This window comes from Mytilus trossulus, chromosome 3 (genome assembly GCF_036588685.1).
Source record: "Mytilus trossulus isolate FHL-02 chromosome 3, PNRI_Mtr1.1.1.hap1, whole genome shotgun sequence".
NCBI classification, from domain to species: Eukaryota; Metazoa; Mollusca; class Bivalvia; order Mytilida; family Mytilidae; genus Mytilus; species Mytilus trossulus.
In genome coordinates, this window is record NC_086375.1 from 83,492,373 (window position 1) to 83,514,947 (window position 22,575).

A 22,575-nucleotide genomic window follows, 5' to 3' on the forward strand; every position below is an offset into this window, starting at 1 on the left:
CCTATATCTATAAATTATAAATATAAGACAAAGTCGATCATGATAAACGATATTTATCAAACAAATTAAGTTTTTTTTTCTACACATTATTTAATTTTATAATTTGTAAATAATATTTTCGGAAGGAGTGTGTACACCTGTGGTGTAACTACTTCGTGTGTACCAGGTGTCAAATAAAACTCATTTTAACAGGTTGTGATTTACCTGACCATCGGATAATTCAAGCCGAATATACATGTCACACTGTGACATTATGTCTCCGAGACAGGTGTATATTTAATAGAAACCCATTATAAAACAATCAAATAAAATTAACCCTGATACAAGACATACAATTTATTACGTATTAATTATTTAATATCGTATTTTTAATACAATATCAAATAATGTCTCTTTTTCAATAATACAAATAATTAAAATTAAAATGACATTGAAATACATAATTACGTATGAACTAAAATTATTCAATTAATTATGTTAAATTTAACACTGAAACAGTTAATTCATGCTTCAACTTCACCATTTCTTCGAGTACTTTGATAAGACTCTATTAACCACAGAAATCTCGCGAGATTTAAATCTGGCCGAGTGAAATCACGGGATTTCGCCGAGTTGCCAATCTCTTGTATTATATGTACCAAGTCAGGCATATGACAGTTGTTATCCATTCGTTTGATGTGTTTGGACTTTTGATTTTGCCTTTTGATTTTTGATTTTCCTTTTTGAATTTTCCTCGGAGTTCAGTATTTTTGTGTTTTTACTTTTCTCAATACGTAAATTATAGGATAAATATCCTTTAGTAAAAAAAATTGCAAGAGTGAAATAATTAAACTAAAGACTCAATAAGAATTTGATAGGTGGATTTTTAATATGAATCATAAATATTAAAAATCCACCAATAATTTCAAAAGTGCAAATTACTTAATTTATGAAGCATGAAAAATCACTCTGCTACATACGTTCATTGAAATCCAAAACGTCACATCAGACACGGACATAGCAAACGAGTTGCGATATACAAGGTTTAGGATTTGTAACAGTAACGTTACTATAGCTTATAGGTAGAGTGACACTTTACAAATACTTGGATAACGTAAGAAAATCCGGTTTCCATTCCTTTCCATCCCCGGTATACTTTTAAGATTTTTTTTTTGTTTTGGCGGGAAAGATGTGTATAGTTGAAAACCACAAGAAACAAACATAAATAAGATTGGTAATGAATAGAAGGCATATCATTTTCCATTTTGAATAAAAACTTTTTCTTAAAATGACCATTTTCATCTTACTGTGATATTAAAGATTACCAGAGAGTGACGTATACAGTTTATATTTTAATCAAACTTATGAAGTGCTTTGCGGTTTTTAGTTATTTTTTTTAATGCAACGCTCAGCAAAAGCAAAACGTGTGTGAAACTGTAAACAAATGCTGTAAGAATGAGCGATTTCAAAGCAGAATATGCTAAAAGCGGAAGAGCGTCATGCAAAGGCTGCAAAGCAACAATCGGTCAGGAGTCTTTGAGACTTGCATTAATGGTTCAGGTATAACTGATAAATATATATATTTGTTTACACCAAGAATGCAGAAATTTACCCTAAATGGAAACTACAAACATGTACAATTTATTTACAGAGATGCTACAAGCGAACGTGAATTTAAATATTTTCTTGACTACTAACCCTTTTATCAATAGAAAAAGAAAGGTTTGGAAAAAATGTTCCATTTACTAAACTATAGGGGGTCTCATTGGGGGTTCCGATCCAGGATCCCGCTTACTGTTTTGTCAGATTCTTATATCCCGCTAACACCATGTACGTAAGCAATTTTCATTTTTTTGTCATTTCCCGGGTCCCGCAAGACCTCAATTCCCATTTCACGCCACAATAATTTGACTTTCACATGTCATGGTTACAAAAAATCAGCAATTCTGCGTCACGCTTAGACCCCAATGAGACCCACACTATAGGATTTTGTAAAATTTAAGTTCAAACAACAGACAGATAGATGCTAAAAAAAAATCTCCACTTACAGTACCAGTCAAATGGATCGATTCAATATCGTTTTTTCAGATTTCCTTGTTTTTCGGAGCTTCACCGAGTACAGCAGATTTCACTCCCAAATTCCTCAAAAGATTCTCTCCCAACTATGTGTGGCTGTAATAGGTTTATTGCCCATCGGATGTACTAAAAATTAACGCATGACAACATAATGGGATTAGCCAGATAATTTACCTATGTACATTTTTAAAATCATTCTTGATTGCACAAATCACAGAATAAGAATTTGCAGATGTTTTCCTTTCTTTGACAGACAAAGATGTGAAGTTATCATTTAGAATAAGATAATTATTATTTTATTAGAATAAGATAATTATTATTTTATTAGAATAAGATAATTATTTATCTTATAATTTTTTGGAAAGATTAGAACTTGTTCTAAATCTTTACTTAGGCACCACCCTCCCTAACAACATGCCAGGTTAGCTACTGTTATTAAATGTATTCACACTAAAATATAGTTCCCTATGGTTCTCATGTATGTGCACATAATACACATATAAACCCAAACAAAATGGGTATATTATTGGAGCAGTTCATTCAAGAATGTATGTCATTAAGGTGTGTTGATGTGTAGGCTTTTTAAAAAACATTTTGATTAGGTAAGTAGGTATTGATTCAACTAGTATGATTGACAACTGTCATTATCACTAAACATTCAGAGACAAGGTGGTCCTTTAATTACAATGCCCCACCTCCTGAACTGCCAATCAAATTGACCACATTACCTATCAACCTCGATCAGTCTTACATAATTATATAGACCACTCCAATATGCATCTAATTCTTAATACACAAGTATTTGACCTCATAATTGAATACACAAATATGTATACATGTATTAGATGTTTGATATTTATAAGGATGATAGATTTATTTATTGCCAATTACTTTTGATCTACATTACATAAAGTGATTCTGTAAATTATATCTGAAAAATAAATGATTAATGGATTAACAAGATCTTAAAAAAATTAAAAATGAATATAAATATGAATATTTTTAAGGTATTCAAGTATAATTTACTTGATAAATTTCCAATAATCATCTGTAATCAATCAACAATTTCGATTAGTTCACTTTTTTTTTTATCAGGAATTGGCTTGAAACAGTTTTAAAATTTTAAAACTTTTAATTATAACAAACCATTGTTTATTAGTTTATTTCCCATCAATCATTATGTTTATTTTAGTCATTTGAATTTAAATATATATTTTTGCAATCAAGAAAGAATCCACATTTCAATAAAACAAGTTTTTTAATTGGTTACGTTGAAAAATAAAATTGAAAGTGCCCTATGTTGAAAAATACTTTAAAAATTGATCAAAAGGCACTCTAACACTTTTAATCTTCAATTCCATATAACCTCTGTTTCAACTTACAAAATGCCCCATAACAACATTTTTAGATTATTTTTGTTGGCAATTTAAAGCTTCTAGCTGTTGATCTAAATTTATGTCTTACAAGGATAGAATTAGTTGGTAACATTTACCAGAAGAATTTTTTGCATTTTTTTGTTTTTTTGAAACATGTTCAGAACCGGCAACACAAATTAAGAGACCTTTATTATTTAATTTTAGCTCATTTTATACTCATACTGGAAAAGCAAGTTTCCTTCTAAAGACCTGCTGTAAATGCAATTTACAGCAATAGTGCTTTATAAATGTTCATTTTCCCCACCATACCTTAATATGAAATAATTCAAACTACTGTTCTAATCTTTCCATGAGTGATATCCATCACTTTGATTGTTCCATGCCATTATCTTTGAAATAATTTTACAAGCATTAAAAATATGAAGAAATAACTTGTTATTTTGTGTTTCTATTACAGTCTGGTCAGGTCTTACATTGTGTTCATTCTGCCACCATTAGAATTTTTAATGACTTACTCAATAAGGCCAGGATTTTTTAATTTGTTGGTTTACGGATCCGCCGACCCGATTTTGTCGATTTCCAAAATAAAAATAAAATCGAATTTTCAGGCTTTTTTTTCTTCTCGCCGGTTTTTTTAATTTGTTGGTTTACGGATTTTCTCCATGAAAAAGTCGGGTCGGTCGGTCAGAAAAATAAATAAAAAAAAGATCTTTCAAGACAGAAAACTGATATGCAAAATAAAAATATATTTCACCTTTCTAATTTATGTTTGTCATACAATTTTTTCATCGTTCTTAAATTTTAGTTTGATAATTATTATTGCTCAGCTGTAAACATCACATGACATTGTCTAATAATTTCCCGTAAAAAAAGGGGGGGTACACTGACAAAGACGAAATTAAATCGTCAATTCACAAACAAGAAAAACAGATTCACGTCAGTTATTTGACTTAGCTTTTAATCAAAACTTGGTGAAAAATAATAAGCACGAAAACTGATAAAGAAAAAAAAAGTAAAAACGTCGTACGAAAATAAGTTTCAACACACGTGTCAAAAACGTAATAGACTTGTCCATTGGAAAAAACGAGAATATCAGGTTAAATAATCTTTTGTCATGCATTCCCGTTTTTTATCCAAACGGACGAAACTTTTTTTATTATCTATGAAACAAGAAAATATCAAATGATTTGTTAAAATTCAGTATTTTAACTTGATGTTTTGAACTTCCACCTGTCCACATTTGGACAAGTCTATTTATATGAGAACATGCATCTTACGGACTGGTGACAAATAAGGGAAACGAACTTATTGTGTATTTGGTTTTAAACACAGGTTTCGTTCCGCAAAATTGTTTGCGCAAACAACATTTCAAGGTCATTAATAATTGATTTGTCTATTTTTAGAAACGTAAACTGAAAGTTTCAATTTTCACAACAGAAAGTGTCATCACTTCTGTTAGTGATTAATGCATTTTATTTCATAAAAAAGGATATTTTAATTATTTTTCAGGGATAATGCATTTCTTAGGGTCGGTGAGAATAAAAAAAAGCCTGAAAATTCAATTTTATTTTTATTTTGGAAATCGGCAAAATCGGGTCGGCAGATCCGTAAACCAACAAATTAAAAATTCCTGGCCTAACGGGAGATTATTCAACAACTTTGTGGAAAAGTTTTAAAATCTCACAAATTTACTTTTAGAAGTTTTATTAATTACCTCTTAAAGTATATGAATGAATGAATGAATAAATAGTTTATTACAGTGCAAGCTGAATATATACAATATAATGTACATTGAGTATTGCCAAAATGATTTAGCCAGCCAAGTAGACGTACATGTATGATGCACTATCATGTTATGAAGTATATAAAAAATTGACTTGATCAATAATCACCAAGACTATCTAATCATCCCATTTATATGTTATATATATATATGTATGCATTTTTATGTTTTGAATAAAATCTTTTTCAGTCTCCAGTATTTGATGGCAAGGTGAGTACATTTTATAGTACATGTACTCTATAGTGAGTTATACAGTGTTGTACATGTAGTTTAGCTTGACAGTATTTGCAGATTGAAATGCAATATGGTGGATTATTATGTAGGTAAAATGTATGTACATTTTATACAGGACTTGAACCTCCATATATAGGACATTAAGCAACAATCAATCAATGAAAGGTTCGATCTATTATTTTAGAAAGTATACAACTTGATATTCAGATGCTACTCAGGTTGATTGAGGTGAATCTAGTGATGTTTCACTTAATTAAAGTAATAATAAAAAAATTATTGATTATTGAAAATTCAATTATTCATGAATTGAATTTTTGATAATTGATAAAGATATAATATCTTTTAAATGTTTTTTTTACAAAATCCTTTCAACACCTCCTTTTAATCGTACGGAATGACTTAATGCAAACTAAATACATTTGTATTCTGATTATACATGTAGGTTAAAGTTTCCACCCAATTCCAAACACTATTTGTCAAAATTACTATCTTGATTTAAAAACTTGTCCAAGGTTCATTCATTGTATGTGTATGAAAGTAAGAATTGCTTTTCATATTAGATGTATAAAATAATTTTTGTTTTACTTGTAGATTCCTAACTGGTTTCATTATGCCTGTTTTTGGAAGAGAGCTAAGTGTTCCAGCCATACACAAATTGGCGGGTTTGATGCACTGCGTTGGGAAGATCAGGAAAAAATCAAAGAAAAGATTGGAGGTTTGTTTTTCTTAGTTTAGAATACAAATATGAGAAAGATCATGAAGACAATTCAAAAGTGTTCTAAATAATTTTTGTGGCATTATGTTTTTCAGTGTGCATCTGCCCATCCTTTTTGTTGTCCCTCTATCCGTCTTCAATTTTTTGGTTTTAGTTTTTAGTCAGCAAAATGGTCAGGGTACTTGTAGTTTTCGATAAAGTTAGAATCCAATCAACTTGAAACTTAGGTCAATGTACAACTAGACCTGCAATGTCCAACAGTCGCCAGCTACTCAATAATCAATTCAGTAGTTAAACAACTTGTTTTCTTATCTCAGTTCCATGTTTTAGGTGGATAAAGCTTGCCAAAGAATGTTCAAAATATCAACCCTAGTTCTTCTTTATTCTCTGTCATTGTACGTATGACATATTATATATATTATTTGATCAGGTACAACTCTCTATCAATCAATGTATTATTTATTATTTGATCAGGTGCAGGAGGTGGAGGAGGGGGAGAAGGAGAAGAGATGACCAGTGATTACAAAGATTATACAGTAGGGTATGCAAAATCTAACCAAAGTAAATGTAGAACATGTGAAGAAAAGATTGGAAAGGCAAGTTCTATTGATAGTTTTGTCAAATCATCAATATTCATGGAAATTATCTTTTTCCTGTGTCCTGCCCAACCCAAAGTTTGATTCCGTCTTTTTTGCTGATCTAAAGAATTATTTGAAAACAACCTCTTTTTTTGTAGACTTTGGATCCTATTCAACTGGATTATTCAGTCTAATAAGAATAAGAAATAATACCAGGAGGATTGAACTTCTGCTGATTTTACCTTAGGTTGGCCCTTTATGCTAAATATTTACCATGAGTGATAGGACTTTCAGTTTCACATCCATGCTTTTTCCCATAAAATGCTTATATTCTACGTTATTTACAGTGATTTAACCCCCTGTAACTTTTATATGTGTACACTTTACTAAAAATCAAGTTATTATTGACACTAAAAGTGAATGACTAGCTTCGATAGACAAACAGTAAAGTTTGCTTAATTTGCAGGATGAATTAAGAATTGCCAAGAAGGATTACGAAAGCCAGAGAGCCAAGATGTATGGACCAATGGACCAGTGGCATCATGTAGATTGTTTTGTAGAAAACAGAGATGAACTGGAGTTTGGCAAAGAAATGAATGTAGAAAAGTAAGTTCTTATAAAACCGCAAAATGACTTTCCAGAATGTGTAGGTAAAGGCAATATCTTTGGCTGGCTTGCTTGTTGGGGCTGAACCATGAAATCATTATAAGCATAGGTACCACCTTTTTTTGGGCAGAGTCCATAGAGAGTAAGTAAAATCCATAGGTTGTGAGGCAAAAGGCTGAATCTCTTATGGATTTTACTGAACCTCTCATATCTCATCATTTTTTTTTTATAATTTTATTACTCTGTACCTCAGTTATTCCAATTACTGTATACCATTTTCTGAAGATCCCAATCTAATCTAAAGGAAATATGTCCTTCAATAGAATTTTAAGTTAACTTTAGTTTTGTCAATTTAGAGGTATAAAAAAAAGAATTTCGAGGTAATTTATCACCAGGCTATTATAACCACATTATGATACAATATGTTGATGATTTAGATTTATAATTCTATATGTTTTTGTATGCAATTGATTATCAAATCTATTTTCAGAATGGTCGGATGGGTCAATGTAAGAAAAGAAGACAAAGAAGAATTAATAAAAAAACTTGGAAAAGGAGAAAAAGGGTAAGTACTTATTTAAGTGAGATATATTTTTCTAAAGAATTGAGGAAGTTTTAATACACTGTAAAAATACTGTTATTTCATGTATTTATTTTGTCCTCATGTAATAAACAATTTATTTAGCCTTTCAAATTTATAGTTATGGTTTTGACTAGAACAAATTTATTTGAAATAAGTGCTACATTATTAACAGTGCATTCACAGTCCATGATTCTTAATAAAGGTAAACATTGAAGTAACATTTATGACATCCAGACTATATTAGGAGACAAATTCTCAAATAGATATAGGAAGATGTGGTGTGAGTGCCAATGAAACAACTCTCCATCCAAATAACAATTGATAAAAGTAACCATTACAGGTCAATGTACGGCCTTCAACACGGAGCCTTGGCTCACACCGAACAACAAGATATAAAGGGCCCCAAAATTACTAGTGTAAAACCATTCAAATGCGAAAACCAAAGGTCTAATCTAGTCTACTTAAGATAGTTCTGATATCTGTCATTTGGTTTTGAATAATTTAACTTCAAACTAATATTTCGGCATAGTTAAAGAAAAAGTAAATAATTCTAGTGAGTTCTTATGAACTAATATAAAATATCTAACAGAGTGTTTCTGGACACTTTCAAACAGAAATTCCCTGATTATATGTTCTCAAATGTTTCTAACATATATTGTAATTCTAGCTTTGTTTAAATTATATGTTTTACATTGTACTTTCATGACAAATCTGACAAACTAAAAAATACACTTAAAAAAAAAAAGTTCCACCATTTGTTGGCAGTGTTTGTTGAGCTAATATTTTGAAAATTTTCTGTTTTAGTAAGAAGAGAAAAGGTGGGGATGCTGCTGGACCTTCTCAGAAGAAATCAAAGAAAACAAAAGAAGATACAGAGGAAGAAAAACAACTCAAGGTTTTACTTGGATATTATTTTACAGTTTACAGAAATATCTCATGTTTAAACTATATATATATATATATATATATGTAGATATTAATTTCTAAAAACATTTTTTTGGAAAAAATTCTTTTCTTAATTCTGTTTATATTGAGGTTCAAACAGAATAATATAAAAGCTAGAAAACATCTATATACATCATCTCAATAAAAATAAAATAGGAGTTTTGTAGACAGATATATTGGATCAGGTTAAGAGTGGGGTGCGCATATTCGCGGCGGACACAATTTCGCCGTTTTATAATTTTGAGTTGTAAATACTTCAAAAGATGGCGGAAATGGAAGAAATATGCCGGTAACTAAGATTTTTAAAACAAATACGAGATTATTTTAAACTACGACAAAATTGTGGCACTTACCGAAAAGAACCAAATAACGGATAACAATTTTCAGCCAATTTTCTGAATGAATAACATGATTTCAAAGAAGTATTTCTTAGTAAATCTTTGACTGATTGCCCTAAATTTCAGTTTTGTACACCTTTAAAAATGTCTGCTATTGCCATCTATAATGAAATTGATTTGAAAAATATTGTTTAAAGCTGCAGTTATTTGGGTTTAAATGGATGTATAAAAACGGTGTATATGTGTCCCCCATTGACAAAACATCAGGCAATTTCAAACACCCTTTAATCTAACTTTTCAGATGATTATTTTCAAACAAACATGTTTTCAGGCTTAAGAATATTTTGAATTAGAAGTAATCTTCATATAGAAATATCAGTATACTTCAAAAACATATAGACCTGAACATAAACTGTAAAAAACTTGGAAAGATATGGCGAAAATGAGCACCCCATTCCAGTTTTAAAATGTTAACAAATTTAGTCATTTGTAGATAAAATTATCTATATGTATAATATTTCAGGAGCAAAGCCAGTTTATTTGGAAATTTAGAGATGATTTACAAAAACATGTTTCAAACAATGCAATGAAAATTTTATTGGAACTGAATGGACAAGAGATTCCATCCGGGGAAAGCAAGGTAATATATTTGTGTTTATTGGATGAACATGTGTTTTAAAATAAGATAAGCAATTTTATTTTGTTGGAACAAAGAGGATAATTGTCAGACTCAATATATGAATTTTTACAGAAAATATACAGGTAGCAAGTAGGTAATTGGATTATACCCCACGCCAGAAGGGGTTTATACTTTAAAGTTTTTACTTTCCAGACATTTATCAATGAAATATAAACTCTGATATTTAAGTAAAGTTACATACAAGGAAGGAATATCTCTAAGCTAAATGTCTTTATCAATTTTTAACATGGATCTGTAGTTTTTAGGTCTTTATGTGGAAGGGCAATGTCAATGTAATAAAAAAAAGGCCACATATTTGTCTAGAATATTGGTTTTGAAATGATAAATTAAATACTGCATATGCCAATGTAAGTTAACATGAGAAATATTGCACCTTTATTTGGTCTTCAGTACCTGATGTTATTTTATTCCCTTATGTATTTGTTAATTTGTAGCTGTTGGATACTGTAGCAGACTGTATGGCTTTTGGATCCCTCAATAAATGTCCAGAATGTAAGAAAGGACAGCTTGTGTATTCGTGAGTTTTTCTTGTTAGTTGTAACATTTTTTACAGTGAACCATATGACCTTCAACAATTATCAAAAAACCTAAATCATAACAAAACTGCACAAAGATAGCCGTGGTGTAGTGGTTAGTGCATCGGACTACTAACACAAAGGTTCCTGGTTCGTTTCCTGTTTGGGATGAAAATTTCAGGAACTCAATTTTCGGCTCTCTCTTGACACCATTTGCGAGTATGGTCTTAAGGAAACGATGATAGTCCGTCGGAAGGGGACGATAAATGGCTGACCCGTGTTAAGAGAGAGCCATATCTCTTGCACGTTAAAGACACCCTTGTAGATTTCGAAAAAGAGTAGGCTAATGCCACTACAAGACAGCACTCGCACCCGCAAAGTGGAAAGGGATTAATTAAGTTGCAAAACTTGTTTCCCAATCCACTCTAAATAAATATGTTTAAACTAAACTAAACTAAACTAAACTGCACAAAGGCCATGGAATAAAAAATAAAATGGAAATAATTCAATAGAGGAAACAAACAGTCTTGATTTATTCTGTAAACAATGAATAAAAAAATATTTTGTTGTAACACGTTAGTCATCAGTAGAATCAAATATTGTGTTTTAAATGAGCATAACTGTAAATAATTATTTCACACTCATCTTTAAAAGCAGGGGCAATATGTTTAAGATTTTTTTCTTTTTGTTCCCCGGTTAGATTTTTATAAAACCTATACTATAGGTTGATATCAGCAATATCTCAGGACAAGTTCTGAAATGGTGGAGGATCCACTAATTTATAAAGAATTATGACATTTTGAAATATAAAAAATGTGCAATGTGGAGGACATTGGAACTCTGTTCTTTTATTATTTTGGGAATTTTAGTTTTGAAACTGGACAATGTAGCTGGGCAATTAGAAATCATGCTTGACTTAATGAATAGTTGTATAATTTATTAACATGCTATGTTGTAGGAGTGCTGGGTACAAGTGTACTGGAAGTGTAACAGAATGGACCAAATGTCAATACAAAACACAACATCCATCCAGGAAGGCTTTTAAAATACCCAAAGAATACCATGATGTAGAGGTTTTGTAAGTAATTGATTGTTCTTACTCATTATGTAGTCTACATTTTGCCTCTTCTGTATTTCTTATGGTAGTATTGTAAACTATCTCATCATACTATTGTTTTTCTTTAGTCTTATGGTTGTGGGTATAGAAAATATAAGAAGAAAAAAAAGTCTGCTATAATAAGATCTACAAAGTTGAGAGGCTTCCTTATCCATTTTAATAAAACCATGGCCCCTACATCACAGCCATAGTCAGTTATATAACATGCAAGATCCATATAGTTAAATGCCTGCCTTAACATATTGACCATTACAAAGCATGTAGGTAGTCCCATTTAGACATCAACTGAAGTATATGCTGTGGTTTATCTTTCAGAAAGAAATACAAATATGCAAAGAGAGACAGAGTATTTCCTAAACAAGTAGCTGGTGATGATGATGAAGGCCCAGTCAGTTCCTCTCTAGATTCTACAGACTCAGGGTAAGTTGACGGTGATGATGATGAAGGCCCAGTCAGTTCCTCTCTAGATTCTACAGACTCAGGGTAAGTTGCTGGTGATGATGATGATGGCCCAGTCAGTTCTTCTCTAGATTCTACAGACTCAGGGTAAGTTGCCTGTACCATGCATGATAACTGTTGTTGTTTTGAGTGAGTTAATTTCTGTTATATTTATGCAATCAATAGGTTATCTGTTAATCATTATCATGTACATGAATGTAGAAAAAAGAAATATATTGGCAATGGGATAGGAATATTCATGAAAACTTATAAAGTATTTGATTTGCAGGAGTGTACTGAAAAAAGGTAATAAGTATAGATAACCATTTTGATTCATAACTGTTTATACTTTTAAGGAAAACAAAACCATTGGAAGGAATGAAGTTTGTAATTGGAAAAACAGAAAAGTCTAAAGGGGAGATAACAAAAGAGATACAGAAACTGGGCGGCCATATTGTAACCAAGGTGACATCTGATACTGCTGCTGTCATCAGTTGTAAAGGTATTCCATTATACAAGAACCAAATTTAGGTCTGATTTAAAAAAGATAGAGTTTAAATATATTTTATGTATTTTGGGCTTCTAGAGTTAAGTTGTGTATTGTCTATTGTCTGTGGGTTTTACTTTTATATTGTAATTGCAAGGCATGCAGATTATAAAAACTTAAAGCTACACTTCAGACAAAAAAAAATGTTTGTTTATGTTCAGTTATGTTCATTATTGAATTTATAGAGGCCATCCCTAATTATTTTCAAAAACTGGAATAATTTGCCTAATCCATAATGGTATCTGGAAATAGAAGCAAGAGTTTATGTCAGCAGGGAACTAGTTTTAATATGCATAATGATATAAAGTACAAAATCTTATGGGGTTATTGATTCAGTTTGGGTGTTTCATACTGCTGCATGGGTTTTGTTTCTGTTATGTCAAACTATTAATATGATTAATAAGTTTACTAGTATTTATTAAATGATGACGTTTTCAAAGTCATATTCTATTGTAATTTTTCACAAACTCTCTATATATGTTTTTGCTACTTATATATATATCTTTTCCCTGTTTCATGAATCTTGAGATAAAACAGTGTGTGTTAATGATGTTCCAATAGTTAGAATACACAGCTGATTTCCATAGTCTAATCTGAATTAGAATTCTTTCGATTACATTTTGTATAAAATGAATAATAAGAGATCATCAATGGGACAAAAACCAATATTTACAGTTAAATCAGAATAGTTAAATAACATCAACCCAATATATATACCATGGCAATTTTCTAGTCACATAAACTTCTAGCAAGTACATGTATTACTATTTGTTCCCATGTATTATAACACAAACATCGTCATTTTACCAATAGCTGAAGTAACAAAGAAAAGCACCAATATAAAGGATGCAGAGAAGGCCAATATACATGTTGTAGATCAAGACTTCTTAGATAGTGTACAGAAAGGAGGGGCGTGTCTTATGATACAGAAACATAACATGGTGTCCTGGGGAGCTGATGTAAGTTTAATCTGTCCCTGGGGAGGGGCATATAGTGGGGTACATACATACACAGTGCTCAGATTGGAGGGGTGTGTCTTATGATACAGAAACATAACATGGTGTCCTGGGGAGCTGATGTAAGTTTAATCTGTCCCTGGGGAGGGGCATATAGTGGGGTACAAACATACACAGTGCTCAGATTGAAGGGGTGTGTCTTATGATACAGAAACATAACATGGTGTCCTGGGGAGCTGATGTAAGTTTAATCTGTCCCTGGGGAGGGGCATATAGTGGGGTACATACATACACAGTGCTCAGATTGGAGGGGTGTGTCTTATGATCCAGAAACATAACATGGTGTCCTGGGGAGCTGATGTAAGTTTAATCTGTCCCTGGGGAGGGGCATATAGTGGGGTACATACATACACAGTGCTCAGATTGGAGGGGTGTGTCTTATGATCCAGAAACATAACATGGTGTCCTGGGGAGCTGATGTAAGTTTAATCTGTCCCTGGGGAGGGGCATATAGTGGGGTACATACATAGTCAGTGTTCAGAAAGGAGGGGCATGTCTTATGATCCAAAAACATAACATGGTGTCCTGGGGAGCTGGTTTAGGTTTAATCTGTCCCTGGGGAGGGGCAAATAGTGGGGTACATACACAGACAGTGTTCAGAAAGGAGGGGCATGTCCTATGATCCAGAAACATAACATTGTGTCCTGGGGAGCTGATGTAAGTTTAATCTGTCCCTTGGGAAGGGCATATAGTGGGGTAAATACGTAGACAGTGTTCAGATAGGAGGGGCATATAGTGGGGTACCTACCTAGACAGTGTTCAGATAGGAGGGGCATATAGTGGGGTACCTACCTAGACAGTGTATAGAAAAGAGGAGCTTGTCTTTGGGTCCAGAATAATATTTTTTTTCAAACAGCATGGTTATAAATGGTGTATACAAAATTCATTCATTTTTGTAAGTCCAGGATTGTTTTCTCTTCAATGGGAGGACGGAAGGAGACCCCAGAAACAAGTTTATTGTTCTCCCATTGTGATTTTCACATCAATGCTTATTTTTAAGGAATTATTCTTTTGTTGACATTTAAGGCATATCAACATATAAAATTTTGTAAGTTTTGTTAGGGTTGCAATATATTTATTACGTATTTCTATAAAGTTGTATAGTAAAAAAGAATTAGGTGCACACACTTTTGTTTCAATAATAAATTCATATTTACATATCATAGATAAATATACTTTTTCAGCCATCTGCCAGAATTGTTCCAGCTTCTAGTAAAAGTATGGGAAAGAGTGCCTACAGACAGAAACAAGATGGTAACTTTTATTTAGAAACAAAAATAGCTTGTCCTATTTATCTATCCTGATTTTAACCTCTAACATTTGCATTCAAGCCAAGTAAGGCACTGTAGAGATGGATTTACAATGTTGGCAATATTTCCTTTAGTTAGAAATTGTTCAAAATTGAAAATACTTACATTTACATTTTGCTTTTGTTACAAGGCTGAAATTGAAATTGTGAAAACATCAAATTTCTTTAAAAATTATAAAAATATTGCAATATGTTGCCCTTTTTATTGTTCACAAATAGAACCTGTAGGACAAAACATTAGACATACTTGGCCATTAGTATGATTTAAATGGAAGTTTATGGATACACATCTGACCATCTAGTACAGGTCAGGTGTCACTTACAGCTTCCTACAGAAAATCTCTCTCTGATGACTACAGTTTATCTAGATAAAGCTGTGGACAGATACGGAGTGTACAATCAAATACAGAAACTAGTAACACAGAAACAACACAAAAAAACCCAACTTACAATCAAATACACAAACCTATAACACTGAAAAAAAAAGACGTCAAAAATAGAACTTACATCAAATACCTAAACCAATTACACTGAAAAAAACTCACCAAAAACCCTGACAAAGAAATACCTAAACCAATAACTCTGAAAAAAATACCTAAAAAACCATCAATCTAATAACTAAACTATGAACACTACAAAAAATGATGTAAAAAACACCAAACAATCTAATACCTAAACTAATAACATGCAAAATGTAAAAAATAACTAACATTATAATACATTGGATATTCAACATGCAATAAGTATGTAAGAATGTGTAACTATCACAGCATTTTTCTTGGACTGCTGAAGGATATTGTTACAAGGCAGTAATGGAAATAATTACTTCAAATCTCCTCCAGGATCACATGATTAATTGATGTGTGGAATGTAGTAATGTCAAGTTGTAATAGTTTTACTGTGATATAATACTGTATTTCAGAGAAACATTTTACTAAGAATATGCAAACAACAATAAAGATGAAAGTAAAAGGAGGAGCTGCTGTAGATCCTGATTCAGGTATATTTAGTGAGAGATTTCATCCACCTGTAGGTTACTGTAAATTCAGAAATTATTGTGTGCATTTATTATTGCGATTTTCTCATTTTTGACTTAAATGCGATTTTAATTTTTATGATTTTGAGAAAAATTCTGTTTACTTCATATAAAATATTTGCGAGTTTAAATATTACTTCTCCAGCTCTGTCGTATTTTTCACAATAATAAAAACCTCACAATAATTTCTGAATTTAAAGTAACTGTAGGAATTTGGTATTTCTGATTTCATGATTTTTTTTTTGTACTTGTAACTTTGTAAAATGTATCTCAATGTCAAAAGTTAAAATATGTAGAATTAAGTACTTCCCATAAGATATAAAAAGGAAGATGTGGTATGATTGATTACCAATGAGACAGCTCTCCAAAAGAATGATAAGGTACACTAGTTCTAAGAAAATTGTTATAAAGTTGTAATAATGCTGCATCTAATATAGAGAATTGAAATATGTTTTGATGCACACCCAAGAAAATGCCATTAAAACTATGTATGCCAATATATTTCCATAATTAATATGAATTAGAATTTCACTGAGAATAATATTCCTGTTTATTCAGCTGTTGTTAATGTTTTACTAGGTTTGGAAGACAGTGCACATATTGTTGAAAGTAAAGGAGACATATTTAACTCAGTATTAGGATTAGTGGATGTTGTAAGGGGGACTAACTCTTACTATAAGATTCAGGCATTGGAGAGTGACAAAGGTGGAGCGTAAGTAGACAATTTAACAAATGGTACTCAAGCATAACTGATCCTATACTTGTTACCAACTTAATCATACATTTTTTTTTTGAGAACATATTGAAATGCATATTGATTTCAGATACATTGAAGTTGATAAAAAAAATATGACCTTAGTTCCTTGAAAAATTTAGCTGTTCATTTTATACACCTGTCCAATACAGGACATATTATAGCATACCAATGTCCTTCCATCTGTCTGTCAACACGTCATAAAATAGATTCAAATTCATATTGACCAATTCTCATATTAATTGAACACATCATTACAAGAGGGACGAAAGATACCAAAGGGACAGTCAAACTCATAAATCTAAAACAAACTGACAACGCCATGGCTAAAAATGAAAAAAGACAAACAGAAAAACAATAGTACACATGACACAACATAGAAAACTAAAGAATAAACAACACGAACCCCGCCAAAAACTAGTGGTGATATCAGGTGCTCCGGAAGGGTAAGCAGATCCTGCTCCACATGTGGCACCCGTCGTGTTGCTTATGTGATTACAAATCCAGTAAATAGTCTAATTCGGTAGGTCAAATTCATGAAATTGATGGTTTGAATTTTTTTTTATCATTTCTGAGTTACTGAACTTTAAACCTTACATTTAAGGCAATTTTTCACTAATCCCTCAGTAACTCTAGTATTCCCGAATTAATTTCCTTGAAACTTTATTTTATTGTGGGGATTGATGAAATGCAGGTGAAGCTCCCCTGCCATTTATTTCAATTTTCAAGTTTGTCATTCCTGAGTTGCAGAACAGATTTTAGTCACTTTTTCATATATTTATTATTGTACGATTACTTCAGTTAGTTTGATTGATGTAGTAAAAACTTCACTTAATTGTTTGAATATTAAAAGCCTTTGAAATATCTAATTTTGTTTTTGGAACATTTTTCAATATGTTCAATAAGGGTGTAGCATGCTCTCTTGGTGCAGCTGTTTATGATATGAATGTTATGCCCTATGTTAATCAGAAATTTGCTTGCATTCAATGTAAAAAAAAAAGACTACCATAGACTTTCAATAATCTAAATTACAACAACTTTTTAATACTTTGAACAATAAGACTTAAGAAGAGAGGTGTATTAAGATTTATTGAATTTCATAACATTAAATGATATATTGTAGATGGTGGTTATTCCGTGCGTGGGGGCGTGTGGGAACAACAATAGGAGGTAACAAGCTAGAGAGGTGTGGTTCCCAGAATAGTGTTATATCACAGTTTAAAGCTTTGTTTGGGGAGAAGACAGGCAATGATTGGGAAGAGAGGAAAGATTTCAAGAAAATACAGAACAAATTTTATCCATTAGAGATAGATTATGGTGATGTATGTAGTTGTCTATAGTTAGCATTAAATCTGTGGAATAGTTTAGTTAAATTTCAACTAAAAAAATTCAGCACTCATTCCTGCAGATCCTTTTTTCCTTCCATTAAAAATCAGTAAAAATGTTAATAAAAAAAAAGGAAATCAGTATACCTCTTTAAATTGAAATATTAAACAAGTGATGGACTTACTAAAAAAATTCGCTGCATTACGTAACCAAAGATACTTTAATCTTGAGATGAGTATGATTATCATTTACAAATGAAGACTTTAGATTAAAATGAGACAATTAAGTTCATCTGAAAAGATTCATAAGAACACCAAATCTGTTCAGAAAAAGAGAGTTATTAATTTAACAACTATTATTTAATATTTTAGGATGAAGATGAAGTGAAGAAATTTGACACCAGCTCCTCAACATCTAAACTAGCCAAACCTGTACAAGACTTAGTTAGACTTATATTTGACGTAGAAAGTATGAAAAAAGCCATGTTAGAATTTGAGGTATTTATAGAATAAGAACAACTCTTGACTTAATAAAGGACAACAAATATTTTCTGTAGATTTTAGCAAACGTGAATTCAAACAATTGGTAAATTATTCATAGTACTTAGATTTATTTTAATTGCAATTAAATTTCAATCAAATTATGAAATATTAAAAATGCACCAAAACATGTACAATTCAAACATGGACTATGGTGTTACCTCAATATCATGTGTATGCTTTCCTTCCCATGATTTGTATCTTATAACTCAAAGAAGTGGTAGTTTCCTATTACAGGTGCTGTGGATTTCTGATAAAATTGGGACATCATCACTGATCATATAAAAATAAGGATATTTGGTATAATTGCCGATGAAAATTATCCACCAGAAACCAATGGACTAACAGAGTAAATTTTTAGACACAAAAAAACTGCCTTTGGTAACATTTTCTTTTGAACAGGCTTACATATCCCATTATCTAAAACACTAGTTATCATCTAGCCCTGGTTAGGGTAGTCTATAATATAACAGTTTCAATGTTATAAGGATTTAGTTCATTTTATTATCATTAATGTTTTAGATTGATTTAAAAAAGATGCCATTGGGAAAATTGTCAAAACGCCAGATAGAATCAGCCTATAAAATATTAACAGAGTTAACAAAGGTAAACATTAGTAAAATTATGGTTTATGGTCACACTGACCAAATGTTTTAATATTCTCTCTGTGTAAGATTATAATGTTTAAAATTGGATAGATAATAATATAGAAAAAATTGTCAAAAGCATTCAGCCTCTATAATATTCTGTTCAATTTTATATAGAAAATCTCTCAAATTAACTACTGATCAGATATCTCAGAAACTTATTAGGCTGTGAGACTCAACTTCAGTGCTGTTGAGTAGCTCAATGTTAGCTCCTCACAAACAACTGCTTTTAACAAATTTGATTAATTATTTTAACTCTTTTAGAGTTAAAATGAGTTTTACACTTGATAATATTATAGAGATATTAAAAGAAACTTGTTAAGTTGTGTATCTCTGCTAAGAAAGATATAAATGTTTTTGACTATTTTGCATAAGACTGAACAACAAAACCAACCATTTACCTTAAGGTCAAGTTACAGTAAATGGGCTATGTCACAGATTTCAGTAAAATTTGGCATACAACCCTGGCTCGATGAACTTCAACTGAAAATCGAAAAAATAATGTATTTATCTCAATTATCATTTGAAATATTACTGATTGAATTCTTACAAAATGGGTGAACATTTGTATAGAAAGCACATAAAATCGTATAAAACCCTTCTAAATTTGTCTTAAAATTGCCAAATCTCTAATTCTACTCCATAAATTTTTCTTAAAAAACTATATGTTGTTGATACATAAATTTTCGTTATAATGATGCAAAATAAAGATAGGGTCACCAACTTTGTTTTTACGGTATTCTTCATTTAAAATTGCGTTTTTTGTGAAAAAATGCAACAAAACATCGAAATAATCGTAACGTTATCAGGTTGCAGGTCGTAAAAAGTTGATTTTTGACGTTTTTCCCTACCAACAAGGTTACAAATTGATAATTAGACAAAAAACGAAGTCGGTGACCCTATGATTATTTTATATCATTAAAACAGAAATTTATGTGTCAACAATATATAGTTTTTTAAGAAAAATCTATGGAGTGGAATTAGAGATTTGGCGATTTTAAGACAAATTTTAGAAGGTTTTTCGCCGATTTTATGTACTTTCTATACAAATATTCACCCATATCAAAAGAAATCAATCTGCAATTTTTCAGATAATAAAAGAGATAAATGTATTATTTTTTCGATTTTCAGTTGTAGTTCAACGAGCCAAGGTTGTATGCAAATTTTTAACAAAATCTGCAACATAGCCCATTTACTGTTCCTTGACCTTAAAGCAGAGAAACTTTTCTGCAATATGTCATCACTGTCATGAAAAAATATAAAAAATTGTAAGATCAGCGAGTCAAACTTTGGTGATGTTTTATTCCACACTAAAATTACAAGATATTAGATGATGGTTTTATTCTTGTTTTAAATGTAAAATTCTGATTACAGTTATTGGAGAAAGGAGGAACACAAACACAATATTTAGATGCCACCAATAGATTTTATACTTTAGTGCCACATGACTTTGGCATGAAGAAGCCACCATTATTAGATACAGATCAAGTCATTAAGGTACAGATAAATAATATTATGCGTTCAAGTGATCTTGAATTTCCTATTTTAACATCAGTACTAGTTATTATGTTATGGGTGTTTGTATGTATTAAATAAACCTTGCAGCAAAGCAGTAAATTGAATAAAAAGTTTACCTTCTTTTCGTATGTAAAGAGCGCATTGATGTATTGTGCGCACCCCCTTTCTGGTCCGAGAAACTTGAGAAAAAAAGTTTCTTGTTCGTATAATACTCATTGACATTTTCAGAAAAGTTACATCTCCGAAATCGGCAAACAGGAAGTTTTTTAAATGGACACCAATGTCGGAGAATTTCGTACAGAATACGTAATTGATATGAAATTGAAAGTATTCTAACAAATGTATAAGAATTTTATAAGTTTGAGATAAAATATTTTAATCCAAATTTGATAAATGGGTTGGGTATCAAGGACAAGATTAAATGTCAGACCAAATTATTGTTCTGATTCAAACAATAAAATAATAACGAATCAGTCTATTAATTATAATTAATGTCATTAGTGCTGTAATAAATTGTTAAAATCTCGTTGTTTATATTTTTTGTTTAATGATTCTAGCTTAATGGGGATCATCACACCTCAATCAACGGGTCTAATCAATGTCAAAACAAATCAGTGACAGGTTGACCTTGTTCCTAATTAAATTATTTCAGGTTACAATTATGGGATTATCATGTTTTCAATCATAATTTCTTGAATGGTTTCAAACAGTTGTTTAACAGTTGTTTAAAAGTTGAAAAGTTACAAAGTAAAAACGTATATTTCCTAATAAATTTTTCATAGACAGTAAATCATCACTTTACAATATCAAGTCTCATGACTTACCCACATGACTTGTGATCACCTGATCAATACATTAGAAAAAAATGGCCGTTAATCTTGTCAAAACGAGCGTGGTTTATTCAAATTTCATACACTTTTCTTCAATTCTCTATGATGAACACATAAAAAAAACAGTAAATTACGACAACAAGGAACACAGAGGCTAATTTAATTGACAGCAAAAGCTTTATTGTGTCTTTATTAAGACTTGGCAAATTTCCTGATTGCAAAACTGATGGACAAATTTACACAATAAACGTAACAACAAAGATATAAAATGTATTTTATTTGAATAAAACATGACAAATCAAGAACAATAGGATACATATTACAATTATAACATGTAAAACATAAAAACAATCGAGGGTTTAGCAAAAATATTCCGTACTCTTCACTTCACTTGGAAATTTCTTTGTCGGAGTTTGGACCTGAAAAACAAGACTAAGAAATTGTTTGTAGTCATGTATAACACGCACCCCTCTTACTAGAAACATGATCTAGGGTATTGCGTGTTAAACATACCAAAAGACGGTAGTTAATTTCTGTTTAACAATGTCAACTTTAAGTGATAAATATTTGATTTTAGTCAACAATAGAGCTGGACATGTTAGATAACTTATTAGAGGTTTATACAATATTTTATTTCAGTCTAAGACCGAGATGTTAGATAACTTATTAGAGATAGAGATAGCATACAGTATGTTGAAGGGTGGCACTGAAGGAGAAGATCCTATTGACAATCATTACAAGAAACTTAAAACAGAAATTGTAGTAAGTTACTAACACCATTGACAATAACAAAGCAAGTTCTTGAGTTAATGGAATTAGCAAAATAAGTAACATAGCAACAGCCAGTTTTTGTCGAGCCTTCGACTTTAGTCGAAAAAGCGAGACTAAGCGATCCTACTTTCCGTCGTCGTCGGTGTCGTCGTCGGCGGCGTCCATAAATATTCACTCTGTGGTTAAAGTTTTTGAAATTTTAATAACTTTCTTAAACTATACTGGATTTCTACCAAACTTGGACAGAAGCTTGTTTATGATCATAAGATAGTATCCAGAAGTAAATTTTGTAAAAATAA

General features: G+C 31.1%; 1 protein-coding gene and 1 non-coding gene across 3 annotated transcripts in view; both read left to right on the plus strand.

The window, feature by feature from the left end:
• The first annotated feature begins 1,165 nt into the window (after positions 1 to 1,165).
• The window catches only part of LOC134712659 (poly [ADP-ribose] polymerase 1-like), a 29,240-nt gene continuing 7,830 nt past the window's right edge, over positions 1,166 to 22,575 (plus strand). For both annotated transcript variants that reach the window (XM_063574407.1, XM_063574408.1), the window contains exons 1-21: positions 1,166 to 1,539; positions 5,404 to 5,424; positions 6,040 to 6,163; positions 6,638 to 6,759; positions 7,208 to 7,347; positions 7,838 to 7,912; positions 8,735 to 8,825; positions 9,737 to 9,853; positions 10,348 to 10,430; positions 11,387 to 11,506; positions 11,861 to 11,965; positions 12,340 to 12,485; positions 13,344 to 13,489; positions 14,731 to 14,800; positions 15,778 to 15,855; positions 16,471 to 16,603; positions 17,769 to 17,967; positions 18,343 to 18,468; positions 19,033 to 19,116; positions 20,532 to 20,654; positions 22,145 to 22,267. In XM_063574407.1, coding sequence (XP_063430477.1) covers positions 1,435 to 1,539; positions 5,404 to 5,424; positions 6,040 to 6,163; positions 6,638 to 6,759; positions 7,208 to 7,347; positions 7,838 to 7,912; positions 8,735 to 8,825; positions 9,737 to 9,853; positions 10,348 to 10,430; positions 11,387 to 11,506; positions 11,861 to 11,965; positions 12,340 to 12,485; positions 13,344 to 13,489; positions 14,731 to 14,800; positions 15,778 to 15,855; positions 16,471 to 16,603; positions 17,769 to 17,967; positions 18,343 to 18,468; positions 19,033 to 19,116; positions 20,532 to 20,654; positions 22,145 to 22,267 — 2,331 coding nt within the window. In that variant the 5' untranslated portion in view covers positions 1,166 to 1,434. The remainder of the gene's footprint in view (positions 1,540 to 5,403; positions 5,425 to 6,039; positions 6,164 to 6,637; positions 6,760 to 7,207; positions 7,348 to 7,837; positions 7,913 to 8,734; positions 8,826 to 9,736; positions 9,854 to 10,347; positions 10,431 to 11,386; positions 11,507 to 11,860; positions 11,966 to 12,339; positions 12,486 to 13,343; positions 13,490 to 14,730; positions 14,801 to 15,777; positions 15,856 to 16,470; positions 16,604 to 17,768; positions 17,968 to 18,342; positions 18,469 to 19,032; positions 19,117 to 20,531; positions 20,655 to 22,144; positions 22,268 to 22,575) is intronic.
• On the plus strand, positions 15,125 to 15,256 carry LOC134712910 (small Cajal body-specific RNA 8). The gene has a single exon (XR_010106340.1). It is a non-coding gene; the product is annotated as a small Cajal body-specific RNA 8 (non-coding RNA).